Source organism: Sardina pilchardus, chromosome 10, assembly GCF_963854185.1.
Source record: "Sardina pilchardus chromosome 10, fSarPil1.1, whole genome shotgun sequence".
NCBI lineage: Eukaryota > Metazoa > Chordata > Actinopteri > Clupeiformes > Clupeidae > Sardina > Sardina pilchardus.
Window position 1 is genome coordinate 23,256,574 of NC_085003.1, and position 20,535 is coordinate 23,277,108.

At 40.0% G+C, this 20,535-nt stretch overlaps 3 protein-coding genes across 5 annotated transcripts; all 3 read left to right on the forward strand.

Moving 5' to 3' along the window:
* The first annotated feature begins 261 nt into the window (after positions 1-261).
* Positions 262-1,161, forward strand: LOC134094113 (ubiquinol-cytochrome-c reductase complex assembly factor 6). 3 transcript variants are annotated; one of them, XM_062547499.1, is made up of 3 exons: positions 262-326; positions 741-874; positions 968-1,161. In XM_062547499.1, exons 1-3 carry the CDS (start codon positions 287-289, stop codon positions 1,055-1,057), a joined length of 264 nt encoding a protein of 87 aa, XP_062403483.1. In that variant the 5' UTR covers positions 262-286; the 3' UTR covers positions 1,058-1,161. The 3 variants fall into 3 exon arrangements, with proteins under 3 accessions (XP_062403483.1, XP_062403484.1, XP_062403485.1); XM_062547500.1 differs by having other exon boundaries at positions 263-379; XM_062547501.1 differs by lacking the exon at positions 262-326 and adding an exon at positions 386-589.
* A 1,098-nt stretch (positions 1,162-2,259) lies between these two features.
* On the forward strand, positions 2,260-10,911 carry nt5dc3 (5'-nucleotidase domain containing 3). Its single transcript, XM_062547519.1, has 14 exons — positions 2,260-2,700; positions 3,098-3,282; positions 3,456-3,530; positions 5,314-5,369; positions 5,583-5,673; positions 6,023-6,160; positions 6,655-6,715; positions 6,931-7,033; positions 7,135-7,236; positions 7,507-7,588; positions 7,785-7,871; positions 8,037-8,177; positions 8,837-8,901; positions 9,019-10,911. The coding sequence occupies exons 1-14, from the start codon at positions 2,394-2,396 to the stop codon at positions 9,260-9,262; spliced, it is 1,737 nt and encodes a 578-aa protein (XP_062403503.1). The 5' UTR covers positions 2,260-2,393; the 3' UTR covers positions 9,263-10,911.
* parietopsin lies at positions 9,326-14,781 on the forward strand. The gene is made up of 6 exons (XM_062546488.1): positions 9,326-9,370; positions 9,679-9,696; positions 11,296-11,572; positions 13,549-13,877; positions 14,121-14,366; positions 14,647-14,781. The coding sequence occupies exons 1-6, from the start codon at positions 9,326-9,328 to the stop codon at positions 14,779-14,781; spliced, it is 1,050 nt and encodes a 349-aa protein (XP_062402472.1).
* Positions 14,782-20,535: the final 5,754 nt, after the last annotated feature.

Consider the following 20,535-nt stretch of genomic DNA (forward strand, 5'->3'; position numbering starts at 1 on the left):
TCAGGATTTTAATTCAACACTGTGCAATAGCCTACAGTAGAAATAATGTTGCATTTTTGTGGTGTATTTTCGATTGAAATTACGTGTTTAAATCTTTTCCAAACTTTTATTTACCTTTGTTAACGTAATAATGTTTTACATTAGGCTAATTATTGACCTGTCAATGATTTGAAAAAAAGTTTTGACTTTTATTCATAGACAGTAAAAGCTTTTATTTTGAAGTATTAGTGGCGGTCATATTGGAATAGTTTGTATTGTCGCTAGTTTCACGCAGCTTTCTACTGTAATGCCCATGCTCAAGGTGGTGTGCTTCTTTTACAAAACAGGTGTGCCTGGATATAAACTATTGACAGTTTATTGACACAACCCGTGCGATAAGGTTAGTTTAGTCGTTGATTATCTGTGGTAACTAACAGCAGCGTCTCATAAACTAACGTAATAGGTCTACAGCCACAAAGCTGGCTTGTGATCTGTCATCTGTCAGACTTGCTGTTGTTTGGATATCACGACCTTGTTAGTGAATATGTAAGAGCGATGTAGACTAATTGTTTTAAAGAAGACTACTTTTTGCCATATTCTCATATCGAAGGTAAGCTGCTCTCAGCGTAGTTTACCTTGGGATGTTTAGGCTACTAGTTTGTCCATGTCCATGATGCAACGTTAGCATACAAAGTATTTCCTTGTGATGTAAAAGGCTGCTATTCTTAAAAAGGCTTGTCCTTGTTTGTGTATTTTTTCAGATACATCACGGGCGCAGTCATTCAACATGCCAGCTGGGGTGTCATGGCCGAGGTATCTGCGAATGTTAGGTGCGAGTATACTGTCCATGTTTGCAGGAGCGCAAGTCGTTCACCAATACTACAGACCAGACCTGGTATGCATTATCCAACGTTGTACTATTGTACTATAGGCCTATACTAACATGTTGTGTGCAACTAAACTTAGTCTGTTTTTATGTTTTTCCAAGACCATTCCTGACATCCCACCCAAGCCAGGCGAGCTGAGGACTGAGCTGATGGGATTAAAACCAGTAGAAGATAACGCTCAGGAACAATGACATTGTTTATTTCTTGATCATTTTTACTTGTATATATTTACATACGTGTATACAATTATGCTGTATATCTTCATAGGCTACCTCTATTAAATGTATGACAAATATTTGATTATGCACATCAAGCTCTTTTGTTCACCTTTGCACATGTTAAAGGTTATTTTTGTTGTCTTTGCCCAGATGTGTTACAGATCCAAATAGGCTACTGTTGCCTAACTAGTTCAGGTCATGATTTCCAACCATTCTTGCCCCATCATTTCTATGGCATACTGGTCAGGTAGTCAGATTTGTGTCTGAAAGGTGGCCAGTGATGACTGGTAGGAAGAATGTGGATGGGGGAGTGACAAGTGCAACACTGAAAAGTAACAACTCAAGGTGCACAAACAATTATTGACAGATATTGGAGGAGAAGCAATATGGTCTCAGCTTTCCCCCCTCGTGGTCTGCAGCCTACTGTTCTATCAGATGGCAGTTGCTCCCTGGGCCAAAATCAGACATCTCTGGTGTATGCAATAAGGCAGCAATCAGCCCACTCTTGTATTTTTAATATTATAGTGTACTGGCAGGTTGATAGAATGCAGAAAGTACCGGTCAGCATCAAGATCTCTCACTGCTGTCCGATTCAGTATTGATCAGGTTCTCTCACATCAGGCAAATGCTTGGAATGTGAATCTTGCTCTGTTGCTGAAATGAATTTGCATCTTTTGTCTGAACATATGATGATGGTACACTTCATATCTCCATATACAAATGTAGACTTTCATATTCAACTAAATTGCGTCTGAATCATTGAGACATTCAGAAGACCAATAGCAATGATCTGAATATAAAACTGTGCAAACGTTGAAACAACAGCACACTATTTTTATTTATTTATTTACTTCCAACTACATTGAAGGGGTAATTTCCTTAAAACTGTTACACAGTAGTCCTACTGCACATGCAACATCTGATCAGTTGTAAATAGTAGTCTACGCAGCAAACTAAAGTTTTTTATATTATTATTATTACAGTAAACCATAAAAGAGTAGGGCTACACTGGTAACATAACACTGGACTTGTTCGACTTCGTGTAGCACTGCGCAGATATGCAAAACGAGATGCATGCTGGACATCATGCGCAGCCAGATCTGGCATAAGTCGACTGAGCCATCAACGTGATTGGCTTGGTAAATCCAGGAAATGACGTTTACAGAAATAGTAGCTGGACTGTGGGGTCTGTGTCGTGCGTGAGGTGAACATTTTTGGCGTTGGTGCGTCCCGTTAAGAACTTTTGAAGACCGTGATGTGGGATTCTGGACAATAATAGTAACAAGCAGGGTTGTCTTTCTGGAGAATCATGCCGCCCTTGTCGCTGCCCCTCTCGAAGCTTTTTAGATATCAAACTAAAGAGAGTTTGCAAAGGCTGTCAACATGGTGCAGTGCCTTACACACAAATGGTGGAATATGGTCACTTGGTAGCAACAGATCCTCAAATAAGGTACATTTTATGGTGGCGACATTTGATTCGGTGCCTTCAGCGCGGACTGCTCGGCAAGTCTGCGGACATTTGTCAGTACCAAACATGTGCTACAGTTCCATCAGCAGCGAGGAAAGGACGAACTGGTTGTGGTCAATATACAACCAAAATAAAACGCAGGTAGAAGGTGAGTTTGAGTAGTGGATTTGATGATCTTATTTCATTAACATGTATGGCCTGTGGTGCAACCGTACATATTCATTGTTGGTGGAAGGTTACCATGTCATGTGTTGTATTCTGTCGTGTCCCATCATGTCAACGTAATGGAAAAAGTCCACACATGATGACATCCTATGTTTGCGATTGTCTCGACTTCACTGACAGGGTTAGCCAGAAACATTTGTTTACAATTAGAGATACTTGGACGAGTGCAGACTGAGTAGAGAACTCAAGGCTAGGCGATGTAGCTGTTTTTTTGTAATGGATATGAATTTGCTATTGTTAATGTGCTGTTAAAGTAGCTACTGATGTATGAGTGAGTGGAAGGTGAAATGTTACATTATGTGTTTGTTCATTCTTTTCAGCATTGGTCCCTGGTATGTTAAAAAATTCAGTGAATCCTGACACAATATTTGCCAACAATGAAATGAGCCTACAAGACATAGAGATCTATGGTTTTGACTATGACTACACGTTGGCATTTTACTCCAGTCACCTTCATACACTAATTTTCAATATTGCCCGGGACATCCTCATTGAACAACACAGAGTAAGTATACCCTCCTCCTATTTATTTGTTAAAATGGTGCAACATGTTTCCAAACTTATTCAAGACATGGATAAATAGTATCTTATGTATGATTTTCCAGATTTGTCTCGTTATCATTTAGCAATTCTGTCTTTGTAGTGATGTTCATGTGCTTTTGACTTTTATTATTCCAGTATCCTGAAGGGTTACGGGAATATGAGTACATCCCCAACTTTGTGGTGAGAGGACTTCACTATGATGTGCAGAAGGTAAGTGGAAGTTTCTTCCTCAGGTGATGTTTCACCTACGACAGCAACTATTTTTTTGTTTCCTGTATACCTCAGGTTATAATAGACCTTTGACAAAAAAGAGGGGCGGAAAGTGATAGCGTAGTGGGCTAGCATGCAGTAACCTGACATGTTATGAGTTTAATTTCTGGCTTGCACCATTGTGCCCTTGCAAGGCACTTAACACCAGGTTGCTCCTGGGACAAAGGCCCTTGTAACTGGCATATTTAAGTCGCTTTGGATGGAGAAAACAGTAATATTTTGTTTTGAAAGACAATCAACGTCAAACTTAGCCTGGTAGTATAAATCAGACCTGGAATCTTTCAGATTGTGCTCTCGTGATTTCCAGGGTACATCAAACTATGATTAATAATCCTAAGGTAGTAAATGACACAGTTTGTAATGGTTGATTTTGAATGGAATATCAATCTACAGTGCTTCACAACAAAAATAGTGTCCTTGAAGGGAAAATAAAAGTCTGGAAAAAGTTTGGAATTAATCTTTTGGAAGAGGGCAAGTGCCCTATGATTTAGAGCAATGAAACAGGCTTCTTTGGGCTACTTTTAAATTAAGATTAAACCATGCAAGAAATGTCCAAGAATCTGAAGGTGTATAGGGGTGTAAAAAATGCACAGGTGAACAAAACTGCACAGTTGATTAAAACACATCAGTCTGTAGTTAGAAAAACAGGTGTGTTGCTGGTAGTAATGCAAGTGGAGGTGTTTATATCACATAAATTAGAAGCAACTTATGCTTGGTTGGTAAGCAGAACTAATAAGTAGATGATGAAGGCAGCCCATGTGATGGTTAGTGATTCTTTGGTGCTAATGGGGCATGTAGGCTAATGTGTAAGTCTACACAATTGGCTCATGCTAATTTCTATCATAACACCATGCCATGCCACGTGACCAGAGGGGCCAGTTTTACCCTACAACAACACCCAAAAGCATCAGCCCAAACAATGTAAGACCTGGTTAGTGAAAACCAGTCATGCTGTGATGCTGTGAAGTTTGGAATGACTTTAAATTGATATTTTTTATGATTTGTTTTTTTGTTATTACAGAAACCATGGTTTCAAACTGTAATGTTTTATAGTAGTGTAGACTTGAAATAATTTGTCACTTATCCTACCTCAGATAGAAATAAGGGTCTTTGCATACAAAAATGTTTATTGCACAGACATGTTTCAGCGTAGTGCCATCTTTAGTGTGCTCACTATACACAATAAGAGACTGAATGAAGCCTGCTACTACCACACAATTCTTACAGTATACCTACCCTAGAAGTGTACTATTAGTCTGGCTATCAGCTCAATCTTTTAAAATTGAACATTAGTATGGGGAGTCTGTGCTTTATTTCTACTGCACAAGAGGCGTGATCAATGAGCGTCGTTCAAATGACTGTACGCTTGGATAGTCCTTCAACTAATTAGACCAACGATCCGGTTTATCTTTTGGATAAGCTAGTTTGTGATTGGACCCAAAGGTTGTGGACAGGAAGCAGGGGAGATAGATGTGCAGGTTTCCTAAGCTCCAATAAAAATCCGAAATCCAAATTCGCCGGCAGGTCAGGCAGGGTTCACCCAGCCTAGTGTACTGTATGCAGTGTGCACAAGTGTAACTGCTACATTTTAAATTTGTAAAATGTAAAGTTGGCAATAGAAGACTAATAATCGTATGCAACAGTTCAGCATCAGGTATTGTTTTTGTTAACACTGTTAAAGCTGCAATTACAATGTTCTAAACTAATTATTTGTATGATCTAGGCTTTACTAATGAAGATAGATGCATTTCATTACATCCAGTTGGGAACGGTGTACAGGTATATTGGATATGATATCAAACTGAAATCTACTAATGTGTTATGTGGTGTGTAAAGAATATATTTAATCCGTATTGATGATGATGATGATGATGATGATGATGATGATGATTATGGTGATTGTGTTGGTGTAGCTTGGAGTGACTAACTACCCATAGGTTCTCAGTCTTCTTGAGCAGCAGCTGCAGTGCCATGTGTATGTTTGTTTTTCAGGGGCCTTCATCCAGTGCCAGATAAGGAAGTTATCGCAATGTATGAAGGTTCCCACGTGCCTCTGGAAATTATGAGTGATTTCTATGGCAAGGTGAGATGTTGGTCAAGTTGGATCAGAGGTTCCTGTTGGTTTTGTTCGTATTGGTTAAAACAGTGCCCTTTTAGGCATGAAGTGTAACAATGTAATGTATAGTGGTTATATGATGTTGTCAAACTTGATCAAAGTTGTTTACAAAGAGTTGTCATCTGTAATTTTCTATACCTTATTTTTTTTATCATAAACTGATTGCAAACCAACAGTACTGTAGTCTAGACAGAAGTCCTGGGGGGTAAACACATGTTAATGTATATTCTCTCTCGTTGTGTGAACTGTTTGCCTCCTGTCAAAATTCTAAATTGCATTAAATTGCAGCTGCTTCCCTCTCTTCTACCCTTACTAGAGCTCTCATGGCCAAACCATGAAACAGTTCATGGACATTTTCTCCCTGCCCGAGATGAATCTTCTGTGTTGTGTTAATGATTACTTCATGAAGCATAACATTGATTATGAACCAGTTCATCTATACAAAGATGTAAAGGTAAAGTAGTGACTATTATACCATTGCAATATGTTTAATGTTGATGTTAACTGTTAGCTGTTGCCTGTATGAAATATTCAGATGAATCAACTTCAGATGATTCTCACAATCTGTCAAGTGACAAGCCATTTCACTGGCTGTTTGGGGTCATGCAAGGTAGTGCGGGATAAAAGCAGGTCCGGAAGCTTTGAAGTAATGTAATTTAATGCAGGGAGTGCTGGTCGGCACCATCTGCCGGGCCCTTGATGATTATCAGCTGCCTATAAGTCAGATGAGGTACAGGGGACAGTCATTTGGATGAACATTTGTTTTAGTGGCCTAAATTACTAAATTGATTCACAAATGAGAAAGCGTTCCTTTGTTGTTGTTTTAGGATTATTAAACTGGGCTATTGTTTGTCATTGTCTTGTACCTTTCCCTCTAAAACAGACTGTTCTTTTTATTATTATTATTATTATTATTATTATTATTATGATTTGTCTCTTGTTCTCTAGGAGGCCATAGGAGACGTCCATGTGAAGGGCCTCATGTATCGAGCAGTTGAGGCTGATATCGGTAAGACTGCATTAAAACTTTTAATAAGTAGTTGAGTCACAGCATATTCATTTTTAACAGCTCAGTGCACTCATGAGGAAACACAGCTAGGTCACGTCTCTCCTCTTGGCATTGTTTCCCCAAAAGCGACCTATTTTAATATTTATTTCTCCCAAGCAAATGACTTCTTTCTTCTGTGTTTTTCTAAAAATCTTCCTTTGATCTATGTTTGATAGATAAGTATATCTGTTATGGTGAGCAGACCCATGCTGTGTTGCGAAAACTGTCTGAAAATGGGAAGAAAATGTTCCTGGTCACCAACAGTCCATTTGACTTTGTGTAAGTAATAGTGTCTGGTTTTTGCCAAGTTGTAAGATATTCTTGCCTTAGATGATTAATTATATCAATATTTTCCCTTGTTGTGCATAATTAATTGGCAGTGATCGAGGGATGAACTACATCGTGGGCAAGGACTGGAGAGATCTCTTTGATGTTGTCATAGTGCAGGCAGACAAGCCTGGCTTCTTCAACGACAGGAGAAAGTGTGTTTAGGTTTATGGCATTTTATCCAAAGCAACACATAGTGTATACACATTATATTCATTCAAAATAATAGTTTCAAAAGCCTACATAAGCATAATAATGTTAGCAATTTATTCTGGATAAAAATGAGTCATAAAGACTTACAGAAAGGCTTTAGTCTATTTAGTAAATATACTTAACTTAAATAATTACTTTGCCCACCAAAACATGCATTGCATAAATAAACAGGGCTAAGCATGTTAGCTTGTTTTGTGTCTGTTTGTTTGAAGGCCATTTAGACGTGTTACTGATAAAGGAGTGCTGCTGTGGGATAGGATTCATCGTCTGGAGAAAGGACAGATTTATAAACAGGTACCAAAAAAGTTATAAACTCAATGGAAAGTTAACTTCATGTGTTTTTTGATACACAGTACTACATTGTCATAGTTATTGCATTGTATTTAGTCATATGCTTAAATGATGTGTATTTATTGATCTGTACTTACCATACGTACACATTACGGCAGGTTTGGGTGTGTGGGATTAATATATTGTTTTCCTTTTGCAGGGAAATCTGTACGAGTTCCTTAGACTCACAGGGTGGAGGGGCTCTAAGGTGCTGTATTTTGGTGACCACATATACAGTGACCTGGCGGTAAGAAATTGAAGTCATATGTGAATAATAAATGAATACCTGTTAATGCAAATACGTTGTTTCCGGTGTTCACCTACAACACCTGTGTGAAGAGGAAGGTCCGTGACTCCAGCTAAGCACGCTGTCCCTGCTCTGCTCTGCTCTGCTCTGCTCTGCTCTCCTCAGGACCTGACTCTGAAGCATGGCTGGAGGACGGGGGCCATTATCCCTGAGCTGCGCAAGGAGATCAAGAAGATGAACACGGAGAAGTATGTCCACAACATGACGTGGCTCCAGGCCCTCACCGGATTGGTGGAGCGCACGCAGGTCAGGCGGTCACTTCTTATACTTATTCTTATACATATTAGTTGTTGTCCAAAGCAACTTATACAACATTACAGTATGTCATTAATTACAACGGTCAGTCACGCCAGAGCAACTTGGGGTTGCGTGCCTTGCTCAAGGGCTCAAGGACACAATAGTAGTTCAATAGTGTTGAGCCCACAACTTTCCTGGATATTGCATGCTAGCCCAAAAGGTGTCATGGCACACCATCAGTAACCATGGTGCATATGCCTTTCCAGTTCCAGTGGGGTTCCAAACACTCCTGCTAGTACTATGGAGCTTGTTTCAGATCTTGTAAAACATGTCTTTTCTTTTTCTGCCATTATTGTGGGTTTAGAAGCTTTTTCATTAACCATGACAAAAACACAATTCTCTTACATATTTGAGGATACAGGGAATTAAATGTTTTGCAGGTGTCAATTCATCATCATTATCAAGTCCGCTTGTTTGACGTATCCTGCTTCTTAGATGGCTTTAAAAAATGTTTTTGTTGTTGTTGTTGTCATGTCTTATGTCCATTTTAATGTCTGTTTGTCAACCATATCCATACGTGAATGGCTGTAAAGAATTCCTATTGTGTATCTTACACTATATGCCAATAAATCTAACCTTGACCTTGACCTTGACCTTGTTGATGACAGGTGCACCGTGATCCAGCATCTCAAGCAGTGGTCCAAGAATGGATCAAAGAAAGGGAACACATAAGGTACCCCCTTCACCCCTCAACTTCTAACACACAATAACCCTTCACGATTGATCAACTTTGTACAATATTGAACACAGTGACCAGGGATTCATATTTGATTCATATTGATCCCGGCAGATCCCAAACCAAGGACATCTTCAACGCTCAGTTTGGGAGTCTCTTCCGCACCTACCACAACCCCACTTACTTCTCCCGGCGCCTCTCGCGCTTTGCGGACATCTACATGCCGTCCCTCAGCTGTCTGCTCAACTACGACCTCCAGCACACCTTCTTCCCCAGACGCACTCCGCTGCAGCACGAGTCCCCCCTGTGGCCAGAGCTGGGTAGTGCAGGCGTTCCTTGCACTCCCCCTGAATCATAAAGATTGAACGGACTGAGCACAGCTCTTAGATGCTAATCCCTGATTGGCAGATGATATTGCACCATGACTTTTCTGTCAGGTATGTTACAGTTCGAGAGGGAGAACTGTGTGATGTTAGCACTAAAGGGAATGTCTTTATTTTTTAATAGCTTTTAAGCAAAAAAAACATCAAGAATATTGGCTTTGCATATTCACTCCTGTTATATTTATGCTGACATTTTTAAGGCCAAAGTCTGTGTGTCAGTCTGTATTCACCATTTAGGACAAGTCCTTGGCGCATGTTGAGTTCTAGCCAGGCGCTGTGGAAATAACAGGTACAATTTATATTGTAGCTGCATGTCATTTTTAGGTTGAGGGGAAAAATAGTCTCTAATATTATATGAACTGGAACATTTAACTTCATATCTACTACACAGATTTCCTTCCTTGTTCAAGTCAGACATAGAAAAATGGAACTAATTCAGAATGGGAACACAGGACGAAGTTTGCGGAGTGTCAGAATGTACTACTCACTCGCCTTTGTGTCTGTGTTGTCTGTGTTTGGAAATAAGGGACAACTTGAAAACCTGTAAAGTCATTCTGGTATCAGGACTCATCTCTCAGTAATGCTGCTTAAGACCAAGCACCCCGTAAGGGAAGATGACTGGATCACTGCTCATGTGATCGTGTACAAGCCATTTAACCTTTTCCTCTGTAAATGCCTTATGCCATCACAAACAAAACTGCACCCATTGCATCTTTAGCAATGTAAAAAATAACCTATACATTTACATTTAGTGATTTAGCCGGCGCTTTTATTCAAAGCCTCTTCTGCAAACAAATCTTAAGCTCTTGTGCATAGGGTTTTGCTTCAACATTTCGTGTCACTGGATCACATATAAATATAATTACTTTTTAACGCTACAGTCTCATCTTATACATGACTAAGGCCTACTACCTATTTTTATAGAATAGCTTTATTTCTAGAGTGCTGAAGTGGTGTGAATGTGTGTGTGTGTGTGTGTGTGTGTGTGTGTGTGTGTGTGTGTGTGTTTGTGGCAAAGTTTTCCAGTTAAATAGATTACAGTTCCTCGCCCTGGCGTTATGAAATAAATAACTATTTACTGTAGAGACGTGAGTAGTTCATGTGGAGCTGTGTGCAGAGTTGACAGTAGGTGTTTATAAAGGCTCGATTTGCTGTAGGATGACATAGCAATGTTGTAAATACATGAACATCTCATGTACAGAGGCTTTTGCTGTTTTGAAACAAAGAGTGTTACTGTAAAATCTGTTCTATTTATCTAGTGACATGATTTGCACTGAATTTTGTTTGTTCAAATGTCTTGCACATGTGTTAACCAGTATCTCAGTAAACAGTAAGATTAGACTAGACATCATAAGTCATGATGTAGGAGTCATGTTTTATTGGGACTGGGAAAGATGCTCTCAGGTTTGCGGTCCAGAAAAACTGCTGTATTTGCCAACAGTTTTTGTGGAATTTAATATTGAAACTGAATGATAACTTCTGGTCTGTAGTTTACTTCAGGATGTATGTGGTCCTTCATTGTTCATTACAGCTAGTTTAGTTCTCAGTCAGAAATGTGAAACAGTTGCGTTGTTGTTTATCACTTAAGATCGAAATAAACCACTTTTCACATGAACAACTGCAATATTACTTGTGAGCTGTATTATTAGCTATGGACATTTATATGTGTGACAATAAACACTTGCTTCAGAGAAACAGAAAATGCTGCTGAGATTAATTCATAGTAAACCCCGAAGCTACTTTGTCAAATTGGAAATTAATAAATCAGATTGTACTTAAGTGGAACCATGACAATCCTGTCAAAGACAAATCTGAGCCTTCCCCCTTCTTGGGAATTAGATATGGATAATAATCCGATCACTAGCCTTCAGCAGAGGGGAACACTAATGAGGAAGCCTAGTCTCGGTCAGTTCAGAGCCTAGCTGATTCACTGGTGAATGAATCCAAGATGGAGAGCAACATCACCCTGGCAGACATGGCCCTGTGGACCGAGGCTCCGGAGGAAGAGCCCACCGTTTTCCCCCGAGTAGGCTACAGCATCATCTCGTTCCTCATGTTCATCAACACGCTGCTATCGGTCTTCAACAACACGCTGGTGATATCGGTGATGCTGAAGAACCCTCAGATCCTCAACGCCATGAATGTCATCATCCTGAGCCTGGCTGTGTCTGACCTTATGATCGCTTGCTGTGGCTCTGCCATCGTGACACTAACCAACTACAAAGGCTACTTCTTCTTGGGAGAGGAATTTTGCATATTTCAAGGATTTGCAGTGAACTATTTTGGTAAGTTACCAAAGTGTTTGTATTTTTTTTAGGACTCTGTAATGTTCCTGTAGTAATAGAACTGTTAGTTTGTGTGGAAGGTTAGAGAACTTGTATTTGTTATTATCAGTGTACTGATGACTTTAAGTTTCACACTGACTGTTTCATCTTGTCTATAAAAGATATTGAAGTCTCATTACACCTATGATATCCTCTGAAGACACCTTTGAATTGGTGTCACAATATCACATCACCAAAGTCCTTAACATGATTTAATGTCTTGACTTAAAAGATGCTCCTGACTGACAAGTTCATGTCCGTTAACACATCACTACACACATTGACATGACTCGAGGGCTGAGAACCAAAGGGGCGTAAGTGACATTTTGGTCAAAATTGAGTTATATATATCACCTGAAAGCTCTTGATGAGCTCTTTTCTAGCTGGCAAAATTATTGAAGTAAAATATTTATAAATATAAAGTTATTGAACAAAAACCAAAGGTCTTTAACTGTGAACATATAGAAGCAGTTAGATTTGTTTTGGCTCTCCTGTAAAGTTGGTGAAATGTCACTTACGCCCCTTTGGTTCTCAGCCCTCGATGTATTCATTTTGCTTTTACAGTTTTTTACAATCACTTTGCTACTATTTTCAGAACCTTGATGTCATTTTTCGCAACTCTAGACACAAAACTAACAACCAATGATCAAAATGCACATTTTTCAAAACTCTAACCCTTTTCTCAATTGCTTGGATACAATACACATACAACTTAGATCATTTGTTCATTCAACAAAACTCACCTGTTCAATATGATACAACTTAACATCAAAGTACTACTATTTCAAAAGGCAATTCACACATTACATTTCAAATGAGCGTCTATTCATTTCCTTACAATGATCTAACTATCAATTGATACAACTGCTCAAAATGATAAGTAACTGTTGCATTACTCTTATGCAGTTGTATGGAAACACGAAACAGACACAAAATCTTCCATGTTTACTGCAAATCATGAAAGTTTCAAGATACTGTAACGAGATTCACTGTCACCAATTAGCGTGGAGCATGAACCAATTAGACTACAATATCCATGGATGTAGCCTAATATTTTATATCTTTATATAAAAAAAATATATTTTTTATATTTTATATTTTCATCAGGCTGTCTTTTCTTTTCTATTTCATAGCTAATTATTTTTACTTTAATTCAAATAAACCTATGTTGTGATTGTACTGTAGTGTTTTGCATCAATATATTACAAACTTTGATCAATGATTCCACTGTGTCTGTAGTATTCTCTCTACTACTTTACTGTACTGTTCCTGTAGTACCATAATGAAACCTGTATCACCTATTTTGTTCTACAATATCTAATGATTGTACGAACAATGACACAATGAAACTAGTGGTTGCTTGTGTGCGGGTGATCTATAGTTATGTTTCAGTGGTATTTCACAGTAAATTTGTTTTTTGAACCAATGATTGTGCAATTGCAAGATTTCTTTGAAGATGTGAATGTACAATCCAATGTTTTGAACATTAGAGGGCCTGTGTTACAAGTGATAACCATTTTGAGTTTTGTGTCTAGAGTTTTGAAAAATGACATCAAGGTTCTGAAAATAGTAGCAAAGTGATTGTAAAAAACTGTATTCAAAGCGACTTATGTCTGTTACATTACATGGAGTCATTGTCCCGGAGCAACTTTGGGTTAAGTGCCTTGCTAAAGGGCACAACAGTGGAAGCTGGGAATTGCACCCACAACTTCTCAGGCTACTGCATGCTAGCCCAGCTCCTTAACCACTATGCTACACACACGTGTGTGTGTGTGTGTGTGTGTGTGTGTGTGTGTGTGTGTGTGTGTGTGTGTGTGTGTGTGTGTGTGTGTGTGTGTGTGTGTGTGTGTGTGTGTGTGTGTGTGTGTGTGTGTGTGTGTGTGTGTGTGTGTGTGTGTGTGTGTGTGTGTGTGTGTGTGTGTGTGTGTGTGTTGCAGGTCTGGTCTCCCTGTGCACGTTGACGTTGCTGGCGTACGAGCGCTACCGGGTGGTGTGCAAGCCCATGGCCGGCTTCAAGCTGAACGTGCGGCGGAGCTGCCAGGGCCTGGCGTGCGTGTGGGTCTACTGCCTGTTCTGGGCCGTGGCTCCGCTCATGGGCTGGAGCTCGTACGGGCCCGAGGGCGTGCAGACGTCCTGCTCGCTGGGCTGGGAGGAGCGCTCCTGGAGCAACTACAGCTACCTCATCCTCTACACCGTGCTCTGCTTCCTGTTGCCAACCACCACCATCATCTACTGCTACGCCAAGGTCCTCGTCTACCTGAGACAGGTGCCTCCTCTTCTGTGACAAACTGCACATAAAATGGCTCGGATTCAGTTGCACTCACTAGATTGGTTTACACTACAATGAGAAAGATTTTTCACATGTACTGCATGTAGGCTTGTTGGCTTTTGAGTTTCTCGTGAACTGCGTTGGCGCGATGCTTGTTATATCCAAGGAAACCTAATAATGACACGGTCTTAATTGTGACTGTAGATGTGATGTCATGACGTGAATGTCTTCGCTGTCCAGCTGAACAGGAGTGTGGAGCTGCAGGGGGGCCGGTCGAGCCTGGTGGACAATGAGCGTGCCGGCCACATGGTCTTGGCCATGATCGTGGCCTTCTTCATCTGCTGGCTGCCCTACACGGCGCTGTCGGTGGTGGTGGTGGTGGACCCGGAGCTGGAGATCCCGCCGCTGCTCGCCACCATGCCCATGTACTTCGCCAAAACCAGCCCCGTCTACAACCCCCTCATCTACTTTCTATCCAACAAACAGGTGCGACCAAATCTCTTCCTCAATTTTCCTCTCTCTCTCTCTCTCTCTCTCTCTCTCTCTCTCTCTCTCTCTCTCTCTCTCTCTCTCTCTCTCTCTCTCTCTCTCTGTGTCTCTTGCTCTTTCTCTCTTTCGCTAGTCATTCACTCACTCACTCTCTCTTACACACACACACACACACACACACACACACACACTGGGATTAGAATCACTATTAACATGCTTAACCAACTGAACCCGACCTCCTGCTGTGTGTGTGTGTGTGTGTGTGTCTCACCTGCAGTTCCGTGACTGTGCCCTGGAGGTTCTCTCATGCGGCCGCTATATCCCCCATGGCACCCAGACCGGCAACCTCATGATGACGTCCCTCCATCGCAGCCGGATCACCAGCGTTCCGAGTAGAATCCAGCCCGTCTGACCACCGCTCCATATCAGAACTCGGAACTTCACCGCATATCCTGTAGCATGTTCCCATCTCCAGTGCACAGATAGAGTGACTTGTCTGTGGAGGATAGGGCTGATCCAAGGAAAAAAATCACAATGATTTGTTGTTGTTTTCTTTTGTAAATAAAAATCAGTTTGTGTACTAAAGCACGATTGGTAGATGTTTGGTAACTCAGGGGGAAAAAAAGGTTAGAGGTTAACAGCTGGGATGGGCCTGTGTAAAGCCTCGCTGCTCCTGCTCATCCCATCACGGCGGATGACATGGCGGATCAAAGAAACAATCCTTTGGCTGGTGGTCTGGAACCTGTAGCCCATACATTTCTGATGAATATTGGGATGATATTTGGTTTACCAAGGTATTAGTGTACAGGTATAAGTGTGCTTTATAGAGAATGGTAATTTGTTTTTTTACAGATTTCACAGCATTGTGTTAATTCATGGATTCTTGTTCCTTGCATATTCTTGTATTTCAATTAAATACATTGTGTACCTGTTACACAAACACATCCACCTGGAAGCTAATGTATGGAAAGTGCAGTATTCATTTATTTTATTACAACAAATATTTTAGGTGTATATGGATATTTGGTTTGTATATGGACATAAATGTGGAGTTGTGGGTGAGCAATCTTACAGACCAGCTCAAACAAAATAATTTAGTGGGGGAAAGCAAGGCAATGAAAACGGAATTGATTGTATGAACAGTTTGATTGCGTTTTGTTTTGTTTGTTTGACTTTATATTTCTTTTCTTTTTTTAATGCAGAGGGAACTGTCCATTCCTACTGAAACATAAAGACATGACCCCTCTTAAAGAAGTGTGGTGCTTGCAAAAATAATGAAAAGTGGTTGTATCTTACACAATGTGCGATTTCTGATCACGGGCCACTGACATAATTACAGTGCATGAAAATGCACTGTACTGTTCTTCCTCGGTCTTCTGCTTCTTCTTATTATTCTTCTTCTAACGCACGCAATTCAGCTTCAACCGCTTAACGTAGAAACTCCATTCAAATTTTGTCGCGTAGGTCTTACTTACGCGATGTGGGCTTTGTATTTTTCAACTTTGTAACTTTTATACTTTTTAAACTATTAGTTAAAAACTATTACAATTTCCCCCATAGACTTAACATTGCTCATTATGACATCACGGCAGCAATTAGAATCTTACGCCAGGTGGCCGGCCACCTGGGCACCAACTGTCAGTTTCTCTCAGGCTAGAGCATACAATCTCATACAAGTGCATACAATCTCTCTGAAGACTACATATTCTGTTCCCCTGTATCCTCTGCGCACAACAGTATCAAAATAAGTCCTCCTAATTCCATCCAACTTTATATCCATTCATCTTCTTCAAACCATTCACTCATCCACCCATTCTAAACAGTCTGCCTGTCAACATCAATTAGACGCTCTACATTCAACTTTTAAACAATCTACTCTGTCTCAGGCTGGCTCTCTTAAGACTAGCCAGTTAAATTGATTACACCTGTATCTGTATCCACTACTCTCAGTAGAGAGCTGTGTCTCTCCATTCTACAAGAATATAAGGCACATTCCATCCAACATTCTATCCATTCATCTTCTTCAGACCATTCACTCATCCACCCATTAAACTGTCTATCAACATCCATTAAACAATCTGCCTATCAACATCCATTAAACTCTCTGTCTATCAACATTAATTAGACTATCTACATTCAACTTTTAAATTATTTACTCTGTCTCAGGCTTTAAGAGTACACTGGCTCTCTTAAGACTAGCCAGTTAAATTGATTACACCTGTGTCAACTACTCTCAGAGAGCTGTATCAGTGTCTCTCTTAACAAGAATATAAGGCACATTCCATCCAACCTTCTATCCATTCATCTTCTTCAGACCATTCACTCATCCACCCATTAAACTGTCAATCAATATCTATTAAACAATCTGCCTATCAACATCCATTAAACATTCTGTCTATCAACATTAATTAGACTATCTACAACTTTTAAAGTATTTACTGTGGGTCCCTCTCAAGCAGCGTTTATATGTCCTCCCTCGCTCCCCGATCCTCAATGATCTACATAAAGAAAGATAGAAGAAGGGCTAGACTATCCCATTGTTGCCACTCCATCATTCTTTATGTAGATCAGTGAGGAGCGAGAGAGGACGCGTAAACGCTATATATATGAGAGGCACCTTCTGTCTCAGGCTTTAAGCATACAATCTCATTAAGACTACAGATCCTGTTTCACTACTTCCTCTGTCCACAACTGTTTCAAAATAAAGGTCCTCACTGCAATAATACACTATTAAATCATTTAACCACTGAAACTACTCAACTATTGAACTATTCAACCATTCTAACTGTCAGTTATCATCCACTATGCCTCCAGTCAACTACATGAAACCTCCATGTACCTAGCAACCAACATAGCAACTATTAAAATTAAGTGTTTATGACCGTTTCCATAGCAACCAACATGATTATACTGCAGTAACTTCTTGTTTCCTGATAGTGGCCACCATGGATACCCTAGCAACAAATGTTTCAAAATAAAAGTCCTCACTAGCAAGTTAACTAGTTAGCATGGTTAGCATAGTTAGCATTGTTAGCATAGTTAGCATTTTTAGCATAACTGCAAAAAATCATCAACTAAGTTAGCTAATCAACCTGGTTAGCATTGTTAGCAAATTTAGCATTGTTAGCATAGTTAGCATTTTTAGCATTACTGCTAGAAATCATCGGTTAAGTTAGCTAATCAACCTGGTTAGCATTGTTAGTAAAGTTAGCATTGCTAGCATAATAAGCATTTTTAGCATAACTGCTAGAAATCATTAGCTAAGTTAGCTAATCAACATTTTAACATGAATAGAAATCATTAGTTAAGTTAGAACTGGAACGTTTCATCTTTAAACTGTCTACCTTCACACTATCAACTCTCTGTAAACTATGCAACCACCATTTTTACCCTAGCTACACCTTAGTAACCATATCTACATTATCTATCTATTTTTGCCTTTTCATGCACTGGTAATTCCTTGGAATTGCATTTCTAGTTTCTGAATAGAAGCATTCCAAATAAACAGAGATGTGTTTGACTGTCTTTCTGGAAGACGTAACCAAAACGTCATTTATGTAAGACGCAGCTCATTCCCGAAGGAAAGGGGAACATCCAATTAAATTCACCCCATTCCGAGATAATTGCCATTATCTAAGCAAGTACATACAAGACCGGGACCAAATGTAGGCAATTCTCAAGTTACCAGGTGGTCTCTCCAGTGCGCAACGGGGTGTTAATTGAAGACTAAGCTGTCATCCATGTCAGAAACATGCGGTGTCCCTGTGCTCTCACTACATGTGACTTACAAAAGTATTATCCATGTGATGGGTATCATCGGAGTGTGATCTCTTAATTCTTTTAACCTGCAATGCAAGGAAACGTTTCACATGTACTGGGATTTTTGAACATATCTGTGCGTGCAAACTACGTTGATTTAGTTCTGACGGTATCCAGTTGCGCGTTATTGTTCTTCACTGTATTCGTTGGAATTGTAGCGAATTTGTTCGTGGCATGGGCAGTATATAACCAAAAGTCCTTACAAACAGCCAACAATGCATTGTTGGTGAATCTCGCAGTGATCGACCTTTTACGTTGCGTTATCGACTGTCCGTTAATTTTGGCTATTTTTCTAAATGGAGAACGCATCGATCAAATTGGATTTTCATTGTGCGACGCACAGTTGGCTTCCTTTGCCATCAGCTGTTGCGTCCAGCTACTTACTTTGGCCAGCATCAGTGCTGAGAGATACCAAGCTATAGCGCACCCATTTAAAACAACTGAGCGGCGTAATCGGGTCAGGGTGTGGATTCCTTCAATTTGGACAGTGGCAATTATCGTATCTATTATTTGCGTAATGTTTGTAAAGGACTCTCCGGTGTATGTGAGGTGCAAAGGACTGGATGTAAAAGAACTCCCGTCGTACGACACATTTGGATTGTATATTTTGCTCCCACTGTGGGCTGCTTGTCTGGCGGTTATCATTGGATTCTATTCTGGCATCTTCATACTCGTGAAAGCCCACAGCAGAAAAATATTTGACAAAGGCACGACTCTTGGTGAGATAAACAGGAAATCAAAGGGCACTGATGCGGCTGTGGACGACAGCACAATAAAGGAAATTGTTAAAATTGTACCAGAAGTCACAGTTAAGACGGATGTTTCTCCTCGTGCGCAAGAGGAACAGCCAACATCCAACATTCTCGCAAGCGGTGGAAAGACGGTGTCCGCGCCCCTGAAAACAGAGGACCAGAATTTAACTTCAGACAAACATCTTACAGAAACAAACAACACCACCAGAGTTCTCGCCGACACCAGTAATTCGACAAAACATGCGTCTCCTTCGCAGAGCAGAACACTACTGATAGACCTTGAAAAACGCGACAGCGACAACATACTCCAACCGCAACCTTTGACCGCGTCTGAGACAGCTATACAGTCAGCTGAGGAAAGGCAACCAGGCACACAAACAGCACCACCTGAGGTTCTACCTGAACCCGAAGAAGACGTAGGTGCCGTCTGCATGATGCCACCGCGCTTTAACGCAGACAGGGCGAAGGCAAATAAGGAAAACAAATTGGCAAAACGTTCGGGTTATATCATTCTTACTTTCCTCATACTTTGGACACCTTTCATATTGACGATCCTTGGAAATTACTTTATCCGCCGGTCCAGTTCCACAAGCGTAAGTATCTCTCTGTTTAGAAGGTCGATCTCTTTGTGGCCCAGGTAGGTCTACATAGCCAACCATAACGCACATGAATTGTTTGGCTAAATATAGTCATTGTATAATGACATAATATAGTTCTTGGTCGGATTTGAATTATGTCAAGAAAGAATAGAATATCACCAAAAAGGTAATTTTTTCATAATTTATGTCAAAACGTGAACCTTTGATATATTCTAGATTCATTACAAATGAAGTGAAATATGTCAGGCCTTTTAATCTTGATTAGAGCTTACAGCTTATTATTGAAAAAAAAAGCAGTATCTCACAATATTAAAATAAAGAGTTTTATAAAGAGTTTAATGACTTTTCCTTCTGAACTGACCCTTCTAACTCTGTCTCTGGTTCACGAATGGCTTTGCACTGGAATGCAACATCCATTTCCTGGACATGTCTGCGTGTAGTGGTTCTTGATGCATTGAATCTAGCCTCATTCCACGTATTGTGACATTCCCACAAGTTTTTGAATGCAGGTCCTTGATAATCCTCTCAAGGCGGCAGTGATCCCTGTTGCATAATGTTTTCCTATCACACATTTCCCTTCCAGTCAACTCTCCATGAATATGGTTTGATACATCATTCTAAGAACAGCCAGCCCTTTCAGCAATAACCTCCTGTGGTTCCTCTCTTTTATGGAGGGTGTCAGTGAGTGTCTTCTGGCTGTCAAGTCTCTCCCATGATTATGGGTTTGAGTACTGAATCAGACTGGGAGATTAAAGGCTTAACTAAAGGAAACTAAACAAACCAAAACCAGAAAAGGCTTGACATATTTCACTTTATAATGATATGAAATACATCACACTTTCACTTAAAAAAAAAAAAAAAAAAAAAAGAATTATGGCAAAAAAACTTTTTCACAATATACAATTTTTTGAGATGCACTTATTAAAAAAGAGGCAACATTTGTGGTAATAGAAAGAACAAGTAGGTGGGAATGGGTACAATATATATATATATATA